The following is a 24,178-nucleotide window of genomic DNA, read 5'->3' on the forward strand; positions in this document are numbered from 1 at the left end:
GTTAGGATTACTTTTATTGTAACAGTGATAGTAGAAGAATCTTGCAAATATGAATATGCTTCTCACTTTATCTTCAGTTGAACTAGGATGGTCTTGCCTTAAGATGTTTTTTCAAGTTACTTTCTTGATCCAGGTTCAAGGCCCCCTTGTCGGTCCATTGATATTATTTTATCATTACTGGTACTTCAAGCTGCAATAATGAGATTTTTCTCATTATTGCAGCTTGAAGATGAGTATCTTCTGCCTGTGAAGATACTGATCAGATTAAAAGGCGATTCTATATTTCAGGAGGTCAACTTTTTTTTTTTTTTGGTATTATTATCTTGTTTGAAAAACTGTCTGTTCTTCTTAAGCCATCCCTGTCCTAAACAAGTTTGCAAAGTCACTTAGAGTTGCCTTCGTAATATGAGGCACATACAGATTGATTTAATAAAATAAAATTTAAATGCATCAAATCACAATGTACCGAACAAAAGACACCTTCAATGCATATTTTGTGAAGTAATTTATTGCCCTCTCAAATAATTTTCCTCTTCACTGAACTCATGTCTGCTGAAGATGATAGAATAATTTAGTGAAAGTACACGTGACATCAGACATACATATGCCTTTCTTTAAGGCTTTCTACGTAGTCATCATTAAGTGCAATCCCCTAGCGTTTTCCAGTCATTCAACAGCGTTAGTCCCTCCAAAACCACATTTTTTTAAAAAAAAAGCGAGGATCCATTATGAATATTCTCTGTTATAAAAAAAAGAATAGTCGGGAAATACAAAATGCAAAGAAAAGTAGCAAGTATTTGGGGGTGGGGCTGGATGGAATACAGTATATCGAATTTGGTACCAAGGTCTCATCATTGTATAATGAGTGACAGTATAATTAATATGCACACTTATATGCAAGCACAGAACATTCACCTAATTAAGAGAAATTGACAAATAGGCTCCCTTTATGAAAAATATTCAAATTGTAAAAATGCTCAGAATTTGCATCAGATTTGTATCAAACCTAACATTAAGGATCTCTATCTACAAAACTGAATTGAAATACACTAGACAGTCATTTGATCAGCCTACCGATTTGTAAACTGTGCTTTGCTTGAAATTCCTTGTAATTAATATCCACGTAATACGGAATAGCTTTTAAATTAATGCCGACATTGGGATGTTTTCCAGCATTTATCACACTTTGAGGAGATTAGGATGATAAAAAGTAATATGAGAAATCCAGATTTCAATTCTTTTTAAAAGGGAAAAAATATTTAGAGACGTTCTAGCTTTTCATTTAAGAATTCTTCAACGCTATCTGTATTCCATTTCAGGATGCTCAGTTCTTCGGCAATGTTCCCACTGTCGTCCAAGAGCTTCAGTACAGGATCAGAGCCACGCACATACTATAGAGAAAAAAAAATATATCCAAGGTTACTGTCTATTTGGATTAAAAACATTCAGCCTATTTTGCATGGTAAAACCTCATCTCCCTTGCTAAAGTTCAAATGTCAGTTTTATATTGAATTAATTATTGTAGCCTGTTGTAAATATGGATCTATTTATGTCATGAAAAAAAAGTGAAACACAGGCCTGTACTGCTTTATCTATGGTCAAAATTGGATTAGTTAATTCAGGTCTATGACTGATTGCAAAAAAGTAGCATCACCAGACATGAAAATTAGATTCAGCAGAATTATCTGGATTTTGCCATTAAATAAAGCAGAGTTCTACTTGGAGTAGAAAAGATAAAGAGCCCATTTGAAAAGGCAATATTGAACATTCCATTTTCCTTCTATTCAATCCTTCCTTATAAGAAGTTGAAACAATTTAAAATTTCCTTTTTTTTTTTACTAAGTACAAAAATATGACACTGGAGGGGAAAGTTTTTGCGCTAACTTTGTGCAGTCTGATTTTGGGAGAGCTCTCGTTTGTGCTAAACTCTGAAACAGAGAGATGTTTGCTGATGTAAGATTACTCCTAACTTTTATGTTATTCATTCAATGGAATGCATTTTTTTATTACTGAATTTCAATAGAAAATCTTTTAGCAACTGGACTCATGGTGTTAACAGAATCCGAAGCCACTCTAATACCATCACATAAATACTATTCAAAAATCATTCTGTATATAAAAATATCGTAATGTTTTAAAAATGTATATGGAATCAATACAAGTTATTTTGCATCGAGAAAGTATCAGTTCAACAATCCTTAAAGGTTAATTTTTTTTTTTATACAAGTAACTAAGTCAGTTGCTATTTTTATTATTACTGATCAAACCTATCATTTGCATCTTTTGATGCAAAATGTATAGCTGAATTCTGTCTGAATCTATGTATTATAGCCACTCTTCTATTATTAGTTCACCACAAAAAGGGGGACAAAATCAGTTAGCACCTTTACAGCTGATACTGTTTTTTCCCAAAAATAAGACCCTGCCTTATATTTTTTTGAACCCTGAAATAAGGGCTTGGTCTTATTATTGGGGGTGGGGGGGTGGGGTGTGTTAATATTTTGGAGGTGCAGGAGACAGCGAGCGTGGCCACATCATGGCTTCTGGGGATGGCAAGTGGGGAGGGGTGGGGCCAGGGAGACACGACACGCGTGTCTTACTTGCCTTGTAACTCTGTCGTGTGTCTCGCCATTGTCTGCAGGCAAACACGTTGTAGGGTAAAACCAAACTTCTCGCGAGGTTTCTTTTACCCTACAACGTGTTTGCCTGCAGACAATGGCAAGACACGAGATGGAGCTACAAGGCAGGTAAGACACATTTCATGTCTCCCCAGCCCCACCCCTCCCAATTTGCCATCACCAAATTGCATCCAATTGGGGCAGGGACAGGAAGCCCTGCCATGCCCGGCAAGAGGGGGAGAAGAGACGGCAAGAAGAGTGAGCCCTGTCTCGCTCCATGCCTCTCGCTTCTCTCCCACCCCTCTCAACAAGGAGCCGGGCACTGTGGAAAAGGGAGCCAAGTGGGCATGGGCTTTGGGTGTCTGGGGCTTCTGAGAGTTGCCCGGTGGAGAGGCGGGAGCAGGGCGAGAGTTTGCAAGGGATCACTTCCCCTTTGCCTTCTCTCCCAAAAGCACTCTTCGGGCGCAACCACTTCTGCAGCAGGAGACTCGCGCCTTGCGGCGGCCTTCCAAAGGGTACCATAGCAGCAACTATCCACAATTTGTTAACCCTTATTTCGTCCTGACCCACGTGGCCCAGGGGTGACGGTTGGGATGAAATAAGGGTAAAAAAACTGTGGATAGATGCTGCTATAGTACCCTTTGGAAGGCTGCCGTGAGGCTCATGGGGCGCATCGCTTGGCCTCCTGCTGCAGAAGTGGCCGCAATCCACGGCAAAAACGGCCACACTTGCTGGAGGACTTATTTTCGGGAGAGGGCGTATATTTATGCCCACCCCAAAAATCAGGCTTGGCCTTATTTTCGAGACATGTCCTATTTTCGGGGAAACACGGTAAGCATTAAAAAAAAAAAGAGAGACTGGTAATATGGTTGGTATAAATAAACAAGGCTTTATTCCCTTGTGAAAGGAAACTAAATCACAAACAAGGGGAAAATGTATAAGGGGGAACAAACCGTGAAAGAAAACTTGCTATACAAAGTTTTCTTACCAAAACAGGTACCATGACTCGTTCTGTATAAAAGCTGGAAATCTTTGGACTCTCCCAACTTCCATTTTGCCCAATGAATGAAGAGGGGTCTTTTTGTAGTTGTTGTTGTTGGCAGGCACATTCTGAATGCGTGTGTGCACATTCTTGTGGAATATATTCTCAGCAAGTGGTTAGAAAATGGCTGATCATGTTCCTGCCTTGTTTAGTTGAAATGCCATTCTCTATGCACAAAAGGTTTCTAAATGTCTTATAATACTTCATGCCAAATATTTTATGAGTTTTTAATTAAAAATAAAATAAAAAGGCACTAGCAAAACCAGTCAAAATAGGTCCTTACCTTAATCTGCAGTCCCCTGAACAGTTTGGGCTTGTCACTCTTGACAAAAGCTAGAATTCAAAGGGAAGAAAAAGACATTCCAAATATCTCTTAATTTCTCCAGATAAATACTGTATCTCTTTTTAGGCATTAAGGGATTCATATTTTTACATACCAATTTAAACATCTAATTGGAAGGCAAAAATGATTTTAGAATGCTACTCTGAACATTACATATTAAAGGTAACTAAAAGAGAACAAATACCTCCTGAGGAAAATGGACAGCCATTGAATTTATGATTAGTGCCACAGGTTTGAAAAAAGGGAGCACTGACAGGTAGTCCTAGACAACAGTTCATTTAGTGACCATTCAGTTACAACAACACTGAAAAATGTGTCTTATGACTGTTTTTCAGTTATGACCTTTGCAGAATCCTCATGATCATGTGATCAAAATTCAGATGCTTGGCAGTTGGTTCATATTTATGACTGTTGCTATGTTCCAAGGATCATGTGATCCGCTTTTGCGACTTTCTGACAAGCAAAGTCAATGGGGAAATCAGATTCACTTAACAACTGGCTTACTAACTTATCAACTCCAGGGATTCACTTAAAACCGTGGCAAGAAAGGTTGTAAAATGGGGCAAAACTCACTTAACAAATGGCTCACTTAACAACAGAAATGTTGAGCTCAATTGTAGTCGTAAGTTGAGGACCACCTGTATTGATCACTCTAAAGTGTTCAAAGCAATTCCTTATTCATTTTTCCTACCTAATATATAGATGCAATTCTTTTCCATTTTAAGCATGTTTTACAGGTAGTCCTTGCCTAGTGACTGTTTGAAGTTATAATGGACCTTCCCAAAGCTACTTGTGACCCAGTTCTGATGGGTCTCATGTATTTGGGCACTTAGCGTGGACTTGCAATGTTCTGCAGTCACATGACTATAATTTTTGGCAGGCTGGTTTCCAGCGTTTACGGCTCGTTTCCAGAAAAAAATGACCATTGAAGAAGATGGCTTTGTTTTAGGACCACGGTGTTCGCTTAGCAACTACAACCGCAATGACTGCCACAAAAAAGGCTGTAAAATTGGGCACTGTCACATGATGGCCCACTTAATGTCTGCACGATTTATAACCATAATTACAGGCTTAATTGCAGTTGTATGTTAAACACTACCTATACTACCGTATTTTTCCGAAAATAAAACCTACCCGAAAAATAAGCCCTAGCATGATTTTGCCAGATGCTTGCAATTTAAGCCCTACCCCAAAAATAAGCCCCAGTTAATATCGTCAGCCAGATGGACACATTTAGTACTGTATTTTCCCAAAAATAAGCCCTAACTGGAAAATAAACCCTAACGTGTCTTTTGAAGCAAAAATTAATATGAGACTCGGTCTTATTTTTGGGGAAACATGGTATAGTATATTCATAGCTGTAGTATTCTAGTCTATTGTCCTGGCCAATGTATGAGTGCTAAGTCACCTGCATGTACAGAAAGCAGACAGTAACATCAGGAAATCTGGGCCCCTTGCATGTGTTAGTTATTTGGCTAGATTTATATATAACACTAAACCATGACTTAACAAAGGTCTACTGAATAATCCACAGATATTTATTTCTTAAATTTACTTATATACCATGGAATTGTAATTGTCTCATAGCAGTCTTCAAAAAAGAAATGAAATGACTATTATCAGAAAAGCTAAATAATCAAACTAAAAAATAATAATCAAGAAACAATAGTACGTGAACAAATAAAAGCCAATTCCAGATAGCACTCAAACAATGTCCAAAGTTCCTTTAAAAATGTTCAACCTTCACAAACCTCTGGGAAACCATTGCTAAGAGGATCAAATCAGCTTTTAGAGCAGAGGTCCCCAGTTCCCAGTCCGTGGACTGGCACCAGTCTGCGGCATGCCAGCAACCGATCTGTGCAAACAAACGAAGCCCCATCCGCAGGATGCAGGTAGCATGCAAACCACACCCCCTCCAGTCGGCGGAAAAGTCTTTCTCTACAGAACTGGTCCCTGGTGTCCAAAAGGTTAGAGGCTGCTGTTTAAGAGAGGATGTTTTACAACATGGGTTGGAAAAGAAGCTATGTTGGGGGGAAAATTTTTTTGGGGGCTCTTGTTCCCTTCATTTCACAAACATTGGCTGGATTTATATATAATGTGAAGTGATGAAGTATGGTATATCAACCACAATGGCTAAGTTCACACAGTACACTAAATCAAATCCAAATAAATCCTATTATGTGTAATGCAATGAGTAAACTCAGCAACAATCTGGGAGATCAGCATTAAGTTATCCAGATGAGATGCAAATCTGCTTTGTTGACTGAAGGATTAAAAGCTTGCAATGTTTATCACAGTGGTATGGAACATTTCATCAACTCAAAGATATTCCTTTGTAGACAGATTTCTCTTTTGCTTTTTCAGGAACATTAGCAGACCAGATCTCACTATGCCAAGAACAAAATGAAATAGAATGATAGAAATAACAGTGCTGATCTCCGACTCTGTCTGATGTCAATTCAAAACTCTAAGACATATTGTAGAGTTGGCAGCTTCCTCACGCTAGCAAAAATGAACGGAGGCACCTTCTGGATTAAAAAAAGAGGCAGTAAACAACCTGCTTTATTTTCTGTTGAGACATTCTCAATATGTGATCTGAGGATGAATAAGCAGTAGAGAATTTTAATTTAAAAAAGGAAAAATGCTAGATGAAAAACGCCATTTCCACTACAATAAATGGAGATTTGATTGAAAGAAAAGAGATATTTGTATAACACAGAAGCAATGAACCTATGTCATGACAGCAACGGGTTAAAATGAGGAAATGGACACAGAATTTACAAAAATATTTGTACAAAATATTCCATACATTTAACAGCTAGGTTCAGGTGGACATGCATGTTTCAGGCAGAAGTGATGTGTGTCCATGTGTGAAAGGACGTTTTTGGGAGAAGGGGAGGAGGGGGAGGAAGAGGAAGAGGGGGAGGAGGAGGAGGAGGAGAAGAAGAAAAAGAGGAAAAAGAAGAAGGGCAACGTTTCTACTGTTGTCTACCAATTTATAATACAGTAGACTGAACTTTTATTCAATTGATAGAACAGAGACAGAAAACAATGGGACAATAAAAAAGAACAAAAAGCTGGCAGAAGTAAGAAGAAACCTCAGATATTAGTATAGCATATATAGCAGATGTTGGTAAAGGAAACCTACAGTTCAGCTGTAAAACCAGAATTGGAAGGCTCACAGTTCAATGCTAAATCTGCACACTGCAGGTCCAGGTTGAATTTCTGGCATCTCCAGTTAAAAGAAGCAGCAAGCAGATGATGGAGAAGACTCCAGATGAACACTCTTGAGTTAGTGCACAGACAGCCATTTATTTAACCTTAAAATAACTAATTTTGTAACCAAAAAAAAATCATCTTTTGTAAACAATCTGTTTGAGAAGCAACTGCTCTAATTCCAGAAACTGCAAAAGATAAGCCCAATTTGGTGGGCCTGAAGAATACTGCTCAGCTAAAACAAGAGATTGAAATTTTAAAAAAAGTCATGATTTTTGTGAGAAGGAAAATACTGTTGACTATTGAAAAAGTATTTCAAATCTCAGTGTTACTTTGCTATTTTAAAGATGAACTCAGCAAAGAGATCATTTTGCTTTGTTATAGATAATGTAAAATAATTAAATGTTAATACACTACAGGTAGATCTTACTGCCCTTACTGCAATAGTTTCAAAGTTACAATGGCTTTGTAAAAGTAATTTTAAGAACCAGTTCTCACACTTCCGACCATTGTGACGACATAAGTGATCTCTCCAGTGCACTCTTCCCAAGAAAATCTGCTGAAGATCCTGAGGTGAAGGAATCTAACTATTTCTCAGTGGCAACCCTCTGCTTTGGAGCATATTTTCTTCTGAGGCTCATGGGCTCTTTAACTTCAGCACCGGGCCTGGTAGCTCAGCAGACTAAAAGCATTGTGATTAACATCAGCTGTCTGCTATTACTGTAAGTTCGAATCTCACCAGGTCCAAGGTTGACTCAGCCTTCCATCCTTTCTAAGGTAGGTTAAATGAGGACCCAGTTTGTGGGGGCAATAAGCTAACTTTGTATAAATATACAAAAGTATGAAGGCTATTGCTTAACGCATTGTAAGCCGCCCTGAGTCTCCGGAGAAGGGCGGCATATAAATCAAATTAAAAAAAAAAAAAAAAACTTGCTGGCCTATAAGGCGCTAAAAAGGATTTTATTCTGTAGGACTTTCGCACTAGTGACAAGGACAGATTGCCTAAGATTATGTAGGCTGATGTTTTGTTTTTGTTACTCTTTATTGGTTGATATTATTATTGTAGATGATCTAGAATCTCTGGAGTGGAATGATGCAGAAGTTGTTATATGAATAAATGAAATGTTCACAGATCGGCAACTCAATTTGATACACCCAAAGGTGCTTTTTCAGGAGGCAACTGGACTTTTTTGTTTTTTCTTTGAAACAAAGTATGAGAGAAGCGAAACGTCAAAGCATCTTTGGGACAACCCTGATCTAGATGATGGAGAATCTCTACAGACTCAATTTTATACAGCTATTCCTGTATCAAGACTTTCCAGTTAAACAGAAAGAATGATTATAAAAAAAATAAAAATAATCAATGTGCAGTACAGAAAACAAATGTCCCAGTTTTGGGATATTCAGCAAAGAAACAAGTGGGTCCCACCAGATAAAAGTAAAAAAAGATAGTGCTTTCAGTGTCTTGGCAATAACAAACTATATAGTCAAAAACTATCTAAAAATATTCCATCTTTTGAAGCAACAGAATTACCTTCATCTAGCCCCATGTTCAATTACAGTTATTCAAGTGACACGTAAGAAACAAACAAAGCCCTCAGAACAAAACCAGTATTTCTTCCCTAGGAAATGACTGGCTGCAATTTAAGACCTTAGAGATGCTGAATAGAACAACTGTAACGAAATCTCTTACACCCAATACTTCTTAGAAATCTTTTAAAATGTTTGCAAAGCAAAATGTCTTCTCACTCCTGTTCTGCAACGTGCATGCGCTACCGGTGCTACTGTTTTCTTCTATTTCTATTGTTTCTGACTCTGAAATCGCTCTTCGTTATTTATTTAATTTATTTAATATTTGCGCCACTTCTCATGTCAGGAATAATAGTACCCTGAAGCAATCATTGTTACAGCCGCCAGCAACCCCCTCCCACCCTGTTATGGTGTTTCCAACAGCCAACTCTCAATTAGCATTGACAGAATGATTTGGCCTGAGAGAGATTTTAAAAATAGTCGGGGCAAGGAAGGGAATGCTCGGAAGTGGGAGATAGAAAGCCATTTGCACGTATCTGTCTCCCTGTGCGTGCACCGGCACATCTATATAAAAACAAAGTAGAATGTGATGTGGGTGTTTAAAAACTCACACATTATATGCATGTACATAAAGCTACTGCATATTCAAGAGAAAACCTCAAGGCCTGGGCAACTTCCCTCTAAATCCTTCTTCTGATTCGGTTTCTATCAGCAAAGTGAAGAGCAAAATTCTCATCTCCCCACTCTCCTGATAGGACAAAAGAAAGTTGAAGAGTGACTGGCAGTTTTTAATTCAAGAAAGGAAACCTGAATTAAGACGGGATGGAAAAATATTACTCATGGATTCTGGGAAAGAAATGTAAAAAACAAAACAAAAACTGAACTGCAACTCCTATTAGACTTCATCGCTGGTCATGCTCTCTAGTACTGATAGGAACAAAAGTTCAGAATCTGGAGGAAATCCCAACTGAAGTGACCATCCCTTATAAATTATTTGAGTATGTGTGCATACTATGTCAGACTAGACATTCCTTTAGGATCTAAATAAATGATGCGGTGTAATGACACTGATTTTGGAAAAGAAATACTGCAATTTCACTTACCCTGAACCTGAGGGAACCTCCCCAATTTTCATCCACACACTTCAAGGATTGCTCCTGCATAGAGCTGTAAGAGATAAGCAACACATAGTAATAACCCGATCCAACATTATTGCTCATCATGTGAAGCATCAATTTAATTTTATATATATTTATTTTTAATAGAAAAAATTACCAAGATAATTGATACATGTGCCTGGATATTCTATTCAGGGATTTGGTTTACCAAGAATAAAGAACACCTTAAATAAATCACTAACTTACTAATGTTGTGCAAGAGTGCACATTCTGCACATTACCATTAAAAATACTGCCGACGCTGTATCCATTTCACGCAAAAATTATGCAGAGCAAACATTCCCGTAGGAGACACTGAAACCCATGGCAGATGTCTAGGGAAAAAAATTGGAAGGACAAGAGCTAACATACTTAATGAGAATTTTATTTAGATGCCATTCCAGATAGAGTGATAATCATACCACTGGATTCAGTTTATGCTATCAAAAATTCTGGCACATTTATGATTTTTAAAACCATTGTAGATTGATTTGAAAATTACCTAAAAAGGGAACATAGCCACAGCAACACATGCCTTGAGTTTATTTCATTACAGTAGTATGTTCTGTGACCCGCTGAAGGGAGCATGGAAACTGCCACTAATATAGCATGCAAGTCTTGGTTGGTAGTCCCTGGGTTATGAAGGCAATTGAGACTGGAATTTCCTTCACTAAAGGATTCAATTATAGTTATAAAGTGTTCACCTGACTGTACTGCTCAGCAACATAGTCTTGGCAGTCCCTGTTGCCATCATTAAGCGACGGTCATTAAGTGAGGATCTTGTATGACTGTTTTGTGGGAAGAGGCACTGAAATCACATCCAGGAAAGCGGCTGATAGGCAAGAGCTATGGGCGAGTAGGTACTATGGAGTATGGGTGGGAAAGTACTATAGGGAAGTGCTATAGAGTGAGTGGGGGGCATTACAAAGTACAGGAGGGAATGAATGCTACGGGCCAGCACCATGGAGTGCAAGTGTTATGGCTGGGCACTACAGAAAATGGAAAGGTGGGAGCTACGGAGTATGACATCCCTTTGCTGCCTGGGGGCTCCTTGCGAGAAAAAGCAGCAGGAAAAACTTGCAACCTTCTGCTGGCTTCCCCACTGACTTTGCTTCTCGGAAACCAGCAGAGAAGGTCATAAATGATAACCACATGACTGCATGGCACTCCAACCACAGTAATTGTGAGTTCTTAAGTGCCTGAATCCTGACCATGCATTCATGCATCACTGCGGGAAACCTATGGCAGCCACAATTTTGAGGACCAGTCGTAAGCCCCCTCACTCAGTAGCATTTTAACTTTGAATGCTCACTAAATGAACGAGGGGCATTGTAACCTGAGAACTACCTGTACACTCATAGCACTAAGTGTTCAGATCATAATGATTTGCTATTTGTGACAATGGCTACTGTTGTCTCTTTCAGAATTCAATTAAAAGTTTTCATTTGAGATTCAAATCTTCTAAGGTGTAAATCCATATTAGCTGAAGGACTGCCTGTATACGTATATGAACCTGCACAACTGCTTAGATCAGGGTCTGAAGTTCTATTCTCTGGGTCACCAGTTAGGCTAATGTGTACCAGGAGATAGACTTTTCAGTAAAACTCCCAACCACCACTGCATTTTTAGAGACAGATTATTTTGAGCAGCATTTGATGTTTTAAAATGTTTTCCCAGGTGCTGCTGTTCCACTTTGTTTTGTGTGTTGCCTTAATGAGGTCAGTGTATCCTGACCCGATGCTACTATTAAATACATAATTCATTTCATCGGGCTAAACCAATTAAACCTCATTCCAACCTAATTCAAGCATGGTATGGTTAGTAGAGCTTTTGAACATCATTACTGTGCTGCCTAGTGTTCCGTTCCCCTTGGGTGGGGAAGCACAAAACCTAGGGAACATAACACACAGGCAAAAAAGCCTTAGAAACTGCCAGATTACCCTTGTGATCTTTTTCAGTGATTACTTTTGGGAATCCCTTGCCTTCCAGGTAAAGGAATTAACAGGGCAAAAGGTATAAGGACTGACATATAAAATCAAGAACATGATTTCATTTAATAACGCAACACGTCTACAAGAAAATATATGTGGATGTGTTACATCAAAGAGATAAATTTAATGCAATGGAGCCAAAATGCAGAAATTAAAGGACCAAGCAGCTAAAACATATCAATGAAAATGATGCATGGCATTTTGGAAATGCAGATAAAAGAGAAGACATACTCAAAGGTACTTTAACAGATATTTAAATTGGTTTTAAAAGTTTGGGGTTTTAAATTTGTCGGGGCCAAAATTATTTAATTTGATTTTATTCTATTTTTAAATTTTGTATGTATGTGTTTTTTATTGTTTGGCTGTGCACCGCCCTGAGTCCTTCGGGAGTAGGGCGGTATAGAAATCTAATAAAATAAATAAATAAATAAATAAATAAATTTGTATTTTATAAAGATGCAATTTTATTATTTGTATCACTGGAAAATTATCCAATGCTGTATATCCAAAAACATTGACATCAGGTATATTTAAATCCTTCTGGTTTCAAAGGGAGAGTTATGCAGATTTTTAACAGCTGAATCCTAAATATGTACTCAGGAGGAAAGTTTAGATCTGAAAGTTAAATGTTCCATTGAAATCAGCGAGACTGGGAAATGCTTAATTCTTGCTCAATCGCATCTCTGTGCCTGGATCAGTCTTTCCTTTAAACCACACATTTACTACAGCCGACTTGTGCCTTCTCATTAGTAAAATAAAAAAGCATATAAGCATTTTAAAACTAGCATCTTGAATTTCATCATAATTTAGAAGTCTAAGCTTATATTTATTTCTATATTTCACTAAATGATCTCTTCTGAAATCTTGGCAGATTCATGAATAATGCATAAGGTAAATCAACTCCGAATTCTGAGCTGAATGTTGATTGCAGGACCTGAGAGACGCATGATCAAATCCCTATACAACTATGAAGTTAACAGAGTCATCTCAGAATATTCAACGTTTTAACTACGCATCATCTACTGCACAGGACTGAGATGAAGATAAAGAAACAAAAGTCCTGGCCTTTCTTCATAAAGGAGAATACAGATAGTCCTCGACTTACAACCGTCCAACGACTATTCAAAGTTACGAGGGCACTGAAAATAGGGACTTATGACCATTGAAGCATCTCCATGGTCATATGATCAAAATTCTGGTGCTTGTCCACCAATTCATATTTATGACGGTTGCAGTGTCCCAGGGTCATGTGATCCCCCTCTGGTGACCTTCTGATAAACAAAGTCAATGGGGAATGCAAGTACACTTACAGCTACATTACAAATGCAATGATTCACTTAACAACTGTGAAAAGAAAAGTCGTAAAAAGGGTCAAACTCACTTAACAAATGTTTCACTTGGCAACAGAAATTTTGGGCTGAATTGTGGTCGAAACTCGAGGACTACCTGTATTTGTAGCTCAAATTTGAAATGAGGGGTCCTTGGTGCTCCCTGAGCTTGGTTGTTTTCTTGCAGATATTTCATTACCCAGATTAGATAACATCGTCAGTGCTAGTAAGGAAATCTCATTTATTACTAGCACTGATGATGTTACCTCACGTGGGTAATGAAACATCTACAAGAAAACAACCAAGCTCAGAAAGCACCAAGGACCCCTCAGTTCCTAATTCTAGATTGAAACTATCACTTTTCTAGCATTATTACAGGACCTCCTCCTCCTCCTCTTCTTCATAGGATCACTGACAACACGGTGGCTGACATCAAGGCTTTACTGTATCTCTGGTCTAACAGTTAAACTTTCAAGAGAATATCAACATTTTATTTGGGATGAAAGTATAAAAAAGTGAAGAACAATAGGAAGGAGTATTCCCATTGACCTTGCCATAACTAAGACAATCTGTCTGTTTTGCAATGACTACTATTTTGATAAAGCCTGCAGCAGAAGCCCAGAGTCACACGGTCTAAAGGAAACAAAGAATTAGAGTCAGAATCCTTTAAGGTGACAGCTATATTTTAATTACCATAGCAGAATGAAACTGACTTTAAAATGAAGCTAAATCAGGTCATGCAAATAACATTAGCTTAAAGCACTAAACACATTCTACTATATTATCAGTTGCTGGAACTGGCAGCTCTTCATGGCAACTTGGTTTAAATTATTCTCAAAGATCTGTTTTCAAGTATTTCTATTCCTCTTATCTATTCCCTTCATATACAGGGGTGGGGTGTTTTTGTTTTGCTTTGTTTTTGAAAGATAGCATTTATAACCAATTTCGTTGTATACATGATGTACAATGACAATAAAGGCTATACTATACTGTACTGTACTGTACTGTACTGTACTATACTAATGGAAGAGTGAAATTACAGAAACTTTGTAAAAATAATTTCCTTATATTGTAATACGGTATTAATATTGATCGTGTAAAAGAGTACTTTTACTAAGTATCTCACTGTTTCTTGGCGTTCTCAGGCCATTCTTCAACATGCATACCATTTGCTGTGCTACAGTATTAATCTCTTTCCATAGTAGCCCCAAGGTCAGGTCAATGATGGAAACTTGGAATGGAAAGCTGCTTCAAAGCAGCTGTTGAGAGTTGACCATTAGGCAAAAAGAAAAAAATATATATACACAAAATAGCCTTTGGGCTGACAAAGATTCTGTCCAAGAACAGAAGAAGGCTTCGCACAAAGTCTCCATTACACTGATTTGAAGAATGGTGCCAGTATGCTTTCTCCTTCCCAGAATAGGGAAACAGGAGATTTGTCATGAGAAATTCATTATGGAGCCTTGAAAAGCACTAGGAGCAACCATCTGTTTTGCTTCAGCCCTTGCCTTTTATAAAAAGCACGCATATGAGAATATGCATATGAGCATGCATCTTGATTACAATCTGCCAAGATCTGACACAGCATACAAAAATAAAAAGGAGCATTAGGTTTAAAAAACAACAATAAAAACATTCATGTGCTGAATTCTGAGGCGGTTCAAAAAGCGAGAGGATACAGAAGTCTGTTTGTGAATGGACTCACAGCTGGAATTTGGCTTTCTGTTTCAGTTCAGTGTTTCCTGTTGTCCAAGACAGAGGCAGCCATTCTGCTTTAAAAGCCAGCTAGACCTTTCTGATGAAAATCGTTGGGAAAGCTTCAGATTCACATATACTTGTTCCATTTCAGAAACCACATGAGCCAATTAGCAGAGAACAGACTTCTTAGTGTATGTACATGTGTACATACACAAAATTTAGTTCTAACAGTGAAGAATGTCAGAAACTACTGAATTATTAGAAATGAGAAAACGCAATGTAAAGGAATATATTTAATTAAAGGAAATAGGTAATTCCAAAAGAGGTGACAGTCACTAATAAAAAAAAAAGGGGGAGGGGGGAGTCAATTCAAAAAAGTCAACATGAATTGGCTCTAATGCTAAGATTCTCTTTTCCAGGTAGTAGCTTACAAGACTGAAATCAGAATTGTCTGGCAGGTTTTAACTTTTTCAGAACAGAATAGTATCTGTGTGTACAGATATTCCTTGATTTATATCTATAATTGAGCCTGGAAATCTGGTTTTGAGTCATTGCTGTCATTAAGTGGTCGTGTGGGGTATCTCGGGGGTTGAGGGAAGCCCTGGGTGACCTGGCATCCACTGGCATGTAGAAACTCTGAAAGTCAATGTTTCAGAACCCTGAAGGTTCAGAGATTTTAGTTTTCTCCTTTTGCTAGCATCCTTCTCAATGGAAATGGCCAAAGACTTTCAGAGTAGCACTTAAGACTTATGTACCACTTCACAGAATGCCAGCTTTGCAGGTATTTTCACCAGATTTGAGGTTCCTTCAGTGCATGGGAGGATTTACCCTACCTGCACCGAGGGGAGGATTAAATAACGACCACATGATTACAAGGCATTTAGCAACTGGTTGTAAATGCAAGCAGGTTGCAAGCACTGGAAATGCAAACACAGTGGAAAAGCACTGTAACTGGGGGGGTGGGGGCGGGAAGAGTGGGAGTGTGGCGCAATGTCTTACAATGCCTTTATGGGATGTACGGAAAAATATAAAGAAATTACATCCAATGTTCATCACAACAAATGTAAACCAATTTAGTAACTTTTTTGCCCTTTCTAAAGTTACATATGAGTTGTAAAGCATTAAATGACTGATTGCAAACTGAGGATTACCTATATAAAATAAGGTAACTTTTAAGATAAATTTTATTATCATTTTTTTACTATGAGCACACTGGCCCACATTAAAAATGAAATTTTGAATATGTAGCGGAAAGAGGAAACTTGAGAGCTCACAAGGTTGATGCTATATGTGTATGCTATATATATATATGTGTGTGTGTGTATGCCTCTATTTTAGATATTTAATATATTTTCATACTGTTTTCAACAAATACTTTCAAGGTAATCATTTTGAAAAAGCTATTCAAGCATTATTACTTGCGAGACCGACTTCTGCCACCAATAGCCTCCCACCGGCCAGTCCGCTCACACAGAGAGGGACTCCTCAGGGTGCCGTCGGCCAAGCAATGTCGGCTGGCGACACCCAGGGGGAGAGCCTTCTCTGTGGGAGCTCCTGCCCTTTGGAACGAACTGCCCCAGAAATACGCAAGATCTCTGACCTCTGTGTGTTTCGCTGTGCCCTTAAGACCCTACTGTTTCACCAGGCAGGGCTAACTATGTAATTATTTTAAATTGGGAGTTTTAAATTGGGGGTTTTAATCTGGGCCGAAATTGTGTAATATTTTTATTTTATTTTTTTATTTTTTTAGTTAATTTTTATACCGCCCTTCTCCCGAAGGACTCAGGGCGGTGAACAGTCAAAATAATATATATATTAAAATGTGAAATAGAAGCAATTTAAAATAATTAAGCCAATTTGGCTCATCAGTTAAGATCTTCAGAATAAAATTTAGACAACTAGAAAAATTTATGCCAGCCTGGCTTGGTGAAACAGAAAGGTCTTAAGTGCACGACGGAAAATGATCTGGGATCATTCGTATCCCTGGGGGTATCCTGTTCCAAGGGTAAGTGCCCCCACAAAGAAGGCTCTCCCCCTGGGAACCACCAGTCGACATTGCTTTAGTGATGGTACCCTGAGAAGGCACTCTGTGGGAGCGTACCCTGAGAAGGCACTCTGTGGGAGCGTACTGGTTGGTGGGAGGTTATTGGTTGCAGAAGGTGGTCTCATAGGTATCCAGGTCCTAAGCCATGGAGCACTTTAAAGGTAAGAACCAACACCTTGAAGCACCACTGGGAGCCAGTGCAGCTCGTATAGGAGAGATGTTACATGTGAGCGCCATGTCGCTCCCAATATCACCCGCACGGCCGCATTCTGGACCAGTTGGAGCCTCCGCGTGCACAAGGGGAGCCCCATGTAGATAAGATTACAGTAGTCCAGTTGAGAAGTGACAAGGGCATGAGTGACTGTGCATAAGGAGTCCTGATCCAGAAAGGGTCACAACTGGTGAATCAGGCGGACCTGATAGAAAGCTCTCCTGGCCACGGCCGTCATATGCTCTTCTAAAGACAGCCGTGTATCCAGGAGAACACCCAAGTTGCGAGCCCTCTCCGTGGGGGCCAATGTTTCGCCCCCAATAGTCAACGATGGTATCAGCTGGCTATATCGGAACGCCGGCAGCCACAGCCACTTTGTCTTGGAAGGGTTGACTCGGAGCCTGCTTCTCCCCATCCAGATCCGCACGGCGAATTTAAATTTTGATATTTAAATTTTAAATTTTGATATTTGTATATTTTTTGTTTTAATAGGCTGTACACCGCCCCGAGTCCTTTGGGAGAGGGGCGGTATAGAAATAAAATTATTATTATTATTATTAATTTTGTATGGAAATCTCACCATTTAAACAATTATATTGTTGTTTAAATGGGCTCTATAAACCTGGGAACGTTTTGAATTTTTATATGCCACTGGATGCTAGTCTACTTTATATGCCAGTCTATAACCATTTAGAACAATGGTTTCTGATTAACATATTCATTTATAATTGAGAGTATTGTTTTTAATATGATCAGATATAGGAAAATGAAGGCTTTTAAAATGTGGCTGTTTACATCAATTGCAAAGTGTTGGCATTTTTTCCCTATACTTTGAAGCAGGATTACTTTGGCCTCCATATTCACCCTTCTACTTTTCAAGAAACCAACATTATTTTATGCTACTGAAAAAGAAGCTTACAATATGCGACTGTCTAAAAGTAATGTTGATAAAGAAAGCTTTTAAATTTGCCTGAAAGTGAAGCTAAGAGTTCCAGACACTGAAAGTAATGAAGTGTACTGCTTGGTACAAATGCATCTGAGTCAGGATAAATTTTTGTAACTATTTGTTACGAGTGAAATATTTTCCTTCCTTTTCTCTTATAAACAGAGAAAACTTAAATATCTAGCATTTCCCCTGCGATGTGGTATAAAGGGGATAAAATCTTAGTCTTCCTTGATACGAAAGGAAATATCTCAGCACTTACTGGGAATTATGGAACTCCAGAGCCAGGACTCTAATTGTGTGCTAACTTGTTTGAATAGCTTAGTGGGAATATGAGCACATAGATCCCAAAATGCACCTGATTTATCCTGCATGCGTTCCTTGATCCAGCAACAGATGTATATGCAGCAGTCTGCTCCAATGTGGACAGGAGGAATAAAGGTCAACATGCTCAAAATTGCTCAATGATTAAATAAGTACATTATGAAAAGGGTTTAATCCATCAAAACATCTGTTGCGATATCTGTCAACATTTTAAACTATGAAATCTACATCCTGCTCTAAAATATGGGTGGATGGTGGTGCTTATTCTTAAAAGGTCTATGTTGCCTTTCCAAACCACCTTTTCACTGTATAATTTAAAATACATTAAAATTATATTATAATAATTCAGATAAAAAATAAAATGTACAATAAAAATAGTCCTTGACGTACAATTGTAATGAGCCTGCTTATTATGTAGGTGGTTCCGGTTGTAAAATGGGCTGGTCATGTGATTTTATAACTTTTTCTGCAGCAGTCGTTAGGTGAATCACCGCAGTTGTTAAGTGAACTGTAATGATTAAGCATGGAGATGCTTTTGCTGAAAATTGGAAGTGCCACTTTTTTTGGGGGGGGGGGCAAAAATGACGTAAAGTGCAGTCATGTGACCACGGGATGCTGCAAATGGTCATGGAGGCGGCTGTATTGCTGAGCGCCTGAAGTTTGGTCATGTGATGGTGGAAGGGGCCTGACCATTGGATTTTTAAAATTCGGGTTTAAGTCCCCTTTTTGGGGTGAGACGTAACTTAGAACAGTCCCTAAGTGATTGGTCATAAGTCATAAGGGGCCTGTATATCATTAATATATTTTTAAAAGAGTTTACAAATATATTTGTCAGCACCAGATTCCTTTGACTGAGGGGATAGGATAATTTTAACTAAAAATTATGTAAGTGGACAGCACAGTTAACTAGCTTCACAATGTAGTGATCACGACTGTTGAATAGCTTCACTGGATAGATCTCACGAAGACATGGTTTTTCAATAATTATTACTGAGGGGCATACAATTGCTTAGCACTGATTTGATTTGATATCATTATTTGAATACTATTATGTGTTAAAATCCAGTTTAATACATTAGGGATAGTTTTAAATGCAGTCAAGTAGAAGGATTAAAAGAAAGATACTGCTGGAAGAATTATAATACTATATAGAGATAACAATAAACTAGCTAGTACCTGAAGCTATATTAATAGCTGTTTTCCATGAATGATTTTTTTATATAAGAATATCAAAATTTAATAAAAATAAAAATTATAATCATAAAATCTAATACAAACTAAACTCAAAGAAAGAATAGAGAAAGGATAAAGTGCAAAGGAAAAGCAAAAAGAAAGAGAGGAAATGGAAAAGTAAGAAAAAGAAATATAAAATATATACAAAGATAACTTCCAATATTCATCACAAGTATAAACAAATTTTACACTCTACCACATCTAAGGTTACAATTATCTCTTCATCCCATATCCCATCCTCATCTATAAACAAATCCATTCAACATGTTTTCTCATGTATGCATATGTCTCAATAAAAATGATAATCACAGTAATGAAACAATGCATTGTTGATCTATTCTCTTATCCAAATTGTGTTAATTGTGCTCTGAACTCTCTTGATGTTTGCCTCATTCTGTTAACTTTATTAAATTAGCATTCAATAGATACTTTTCTCATCAAACTAGATTTGATGATTTGATTCTTCCATGAGGAGGTCCACAGAGTTGAGCCAAGAAGAAAACAAAACAAAACAAAACAAATGTGTCCTGGTGATGCAGTGGTTAGAAAGCAGTAGTGCAGTCTAACTTTGCTTACAGCATGGAGTTCAATTCTGTCGAGGATTGTTTCTCAACCTTCCACCCTTCTAAGTTCAGTAAAATGAGGACCCAGATTGTTGGGGGCAATATGCAGACACTGTAAACTTCCCAGAGAGTGCTGTAAAGTCGGAGTGCTATTGCTATTGCTAAAAGGTCATCAAAAAAATCCCTAGCCTCTTCCTTACACTTCCACTTGCTATCATCATTAACTTGATTGGTAAAGTATTGATTGTGCTGCTTGACACACAATTTATATAGGGAAAAAGAAACAGAGCTCATAGATTAGCATTCACTTTATGAGAAAAGACAATGCCTCTCTACGCAAGAACAATATGGCAACAATTTCTCTCTGTGTGTTTAGAGTGGGAGAATAATTTACTGTAAAGTCCTTTGGTGTCAGTGAAAAATGGATCAATAGGATAAAATTTATGCCACCTTTTCTATCTGGAAGACAAGGCTTAAAATTTTTTTCTGTCCTGTGCAGGAAGCTGTGTCCCTTCAACCACATGCAGTGATTTTAGCATACTATTCAAAGCAGAAGGCACTGCCATGATAATGAATATTACGAACCTATATATTAAAAATAGAAAATTAACAGACTATAAAATAGTTCAAATTGGAAATTATCCCAGGGTTTTTACCCTTCATGATGTGGGAAGATAGGTTGTAATTCTTTCAGAAACCTCTTTACGATGAACTGGGCATTCTTATCACTCTGGTTCAGCACAAGATAAATTACTTTTCTGCAAATATTTCATTACTGTACTAATAAATATTATGTTTTTAATTGCATTTAGTTATGTGGCATCTGATGATGCTTTTACTCACAGGATGCTTTAAGAATGAAAACAATACATTTCAATTTCAAACGGATGGGAGAACTATTACCAGTAATCATATAAATAGTTGGCTTCTCCTGAATGGCAGCAAGAACAGTTACACAGAAATAGTTCATTATAAGCCATAATGGAAATATCCAGTTCTGAAATACAACAGATATTTTCCTTTCTTCAGATAGGAAAAATACTTTTTAAATCTGTTGTAACATGCACAGTAAACACATATATTTATTACAATATCAACGAATAGTTGGTTTTTACCCTGAGGAACTGGTATTTTGTATTTTAAAGTAAATATAATTATCTATTTAACAAAATCTACAAACATTTCCATAAACAGCAATGTACTCTTGATATGCTAACAACTGGAATCTGTTCAGCTTTCTCTTCAGCTGATTGTATTTAATCTAACAACTAACTGATTGTATTTCATTTTGCTCAAACTTAACAGTGTCCCTGATACAAATACAGAAAGACTGCTGGCATGTTTGACCTTGAAGTATTAGGAAAATCAGTATGTCTTAACAAATGATGTCAACAAATTTTTGTTGCCATAAATTACAGTATTAAAATTAAATAAAAAGTTTCAGCATAAATAATATTATATCATAGGGAAGTTAAAACACATTTTAGCTAAGATATTTAAACATGATGATGAAACCTACCTTTCTAATTTCAGATTGAACTTCTTCTTGGCAGCACTTTCTGCAGAATGGATCCAACTGATTCAAGCCAAATTGGCCAAGAAGGTCACAAGAACTGCACAGCAAGTTGCTGGAAAAGCCAAGATCTCTGCAAGCCTCTGATGATAATTCTGCTCCATAAGCAGATATCTGAAATCAAATAAGATTTACGCAATTCCTTTATCATAGGTATTTGTAACATTTCAGTGTCCATAGTACGAATTTCTAAATGCCATCGTTTCAAGGTTGTCCATTTCCACTGTAAACCAGAAAACCTATGATTACTCTTTTTGAGAGGACTCAGGTAAAAGGGAAGCATATTTACTAATTTACTGTGTGAGGATTATTGACACAGGAAGTATTGCATTTATCCTGTTTGACAGATTTGCAATCTGTACTTCCCTTTTAGTTTTGCTCAATATATGAGCTAAAAGCTCATAGTGGTTTGAGAATCAGCTTGTGGCATCATACATTGCAAAGCTCAACTTTTCACAATGGTAACATGAATTTGTGCAGAGGTGTTAAATTCTTAATTTAGCAATTAAATGTTTATCTTGTTCCCCACAGGAGGTCAACTGCTTTTTTATTTTTGTAATTGCCTTGCAAGTCAAACTGGGTTGAGGGCTAGCGAGTAGATGAAAGTCATCCAGGAAGGTTGTTCTGTTGAATATGGAGCTTTAAATTTGCCATTACAAACATTTCCACTAACACCCCCCCTCCCTACAGTAAGCAAGGGTAAAAAAATAGTATAAGTGGCCATAAAAATTGCTACTATGCTGGTGATGGGAGATTTACCGTTACAAAGGCTCCTAGAATGGGTGTGTCAAGTCACAAAACTCTAGAATTGCTGTTTTATTTATTTCCCAAGCCTTTTAATGCCATTGTTATAGCTTCAGTTCCTATATATAATTGGCTGGATTTTTTATTTTTGTTTTAACCAGCTGTTAGTAGTTTTTTTACTACTCATCTATAAGCCATCTAGTCCCATGGAGCAAACATACTGTGTACAAAGAAGTAGAAACTATGCATGTGATTTTAGTCTTGAAATTAAAGATGTAATCACTTCAAAGAGTGTTTTTGGGAATGGTGGGAGGTACAGGTAGTCCTTGATTTACAACAGTTCGCTTAGTGACCATTTGAAGTTACAATGGCACTGAAAAAAGTAACTTATGACCATTTTTCACACTTACAACCATGGCAGTATCTCCACGATCACATGATTTATATTTGGATGCTTGACAACTGATTCACATTTATGACAGTTGCAGTGTCCCCTGGGGGTCATGTGATTCCCTTTTACGATCTTCTGACAAGTAAAGTCAATGGGGAAACCAGATTCACTCAACAGCCGTGTTACTAACTTCACAACTGCAGTGATTCACTTAACAACGGCAGCAAGAAAAGTCGTAAAATGGATCAAAACCCCATTAACAAATTTCTCAACGTTTAGCAACATAAATTTTGGGCTCAACTGTGGTCGTAGGTTGAGGACTACCTATGCACACATTAAGGACACGAATAAAAATAAATCTAATTGATTACGTAAAGTTCTATTAGCTTGACTTCCAAGACATCTGTTCCAAAGTATCCATCTGCATTCAAGTTAATCCCCCCCCAATACGTTCTGTAGCAAGACTAAAAATTAAAAATGGGGAAGTGCCCAGTTTAGTCGATGGCGAACACCGAAATAATGATACTGAAAAAAGGTTTAGCATCCTTATTCGAGTAAACTCATGACAAACCTTTACGCTCATTTTAATGGGTTTAACTGAAGTATAGCGAAGACTGTATCCAGCTCAACGTTTTACTTTTTTTAAAAAAAAATACCCCAAATGCATCTTCATATTGGAATCTTTTCGACCCGACCGGAAAGTCGAAGGAATAGAGAGTAAAAATAATAAATAGGTTCGCCTCAAGTCCCCCTTTGGCCGCTCCCTAAGCTCATCGTCTCTACTCTCCTTGTTCTAACGGGGCTTCTTACCGCCTGCAGCGTCGCTAGCAACCAAAGCCAGTAACGGCCGAGCCCCATGGCTCCCTCTCGAACCGCCATGTTGGCACTGACGGACACCTCAGACATTCCATCGATGAGGCCCCTATACCGACAGGATGTCTTAAGTACTGCCTGCTTGGAACAAAGAAAATATCTATACAGTTCTCCCATTCACATGAAACTGACCAGCGTAGAAAAAAATCGGGGAGAGAAAGAACATATTGGAATTTGCAAGAAACAATTTACGTGCCTTCAAAGACCACTCGCTCCTTCTTCTTTTTTTTTTTTCCAGGCACTTTTTTGGGACGCTTCGGAATAGAGCTCCCTGCTCTCCCAATCGAACGGTTCCTAGAGATTGACAAGACAATAGACCAATGGCCTAGCGGAACATTAGCATTCTCCTTTACCGC

At 37.8% G+C, this 24,178-nt stretch overlaps 1 protein-coding gene across 1 annotated transcript; it reads right to left on the minus strand.

The window, feature by feature from the left end:
• Nucleotides 1–492: 492 nt before the first annotated feature.
• On the minus strand, nt 493–24,129 carry SELENOF (selenoprotein F). Its single transcript, XM_087889906.1, has 6 exons — nt 24,015–24,129; nt 23,760–23,896; nt 21,761–21,928; nt 9,853–9,916; nt 3,944–3,993; nt 493–1,391 (listed from the first exon to the last, which is right to left on the minus strand). The coding sequence occupies exons 2-6, from the start codon at nt 23,853–23,855 to the stop codon at nt 1,260–1,262; spliced, it is 510 nt and encodes a 169-aa protein (XP_087746032.1). The 5' UTR covers nt 23,856–23,896; nt 24,015–24,129; the 3' UTR covers nt 493–1,259.
• Nucleotides 24,130–24,178: the final 49 nt, after the last annotated feature.

The sequence above is a fragment of the Pantherophis guttatus genome, chromosome 3 (genome assembly GCF_059756535.1).
Source record: "Pantherophis guttatus breed Tessera chromosome 3, ASM5975653v1, whole genome shotgun sequence".
Lineage (NCBI taxonomy): Eukaryota > Metazoa > Chordata > Lepidosauria > Squamata > Colubridae > Pantherophis > Pantherophis guttatus.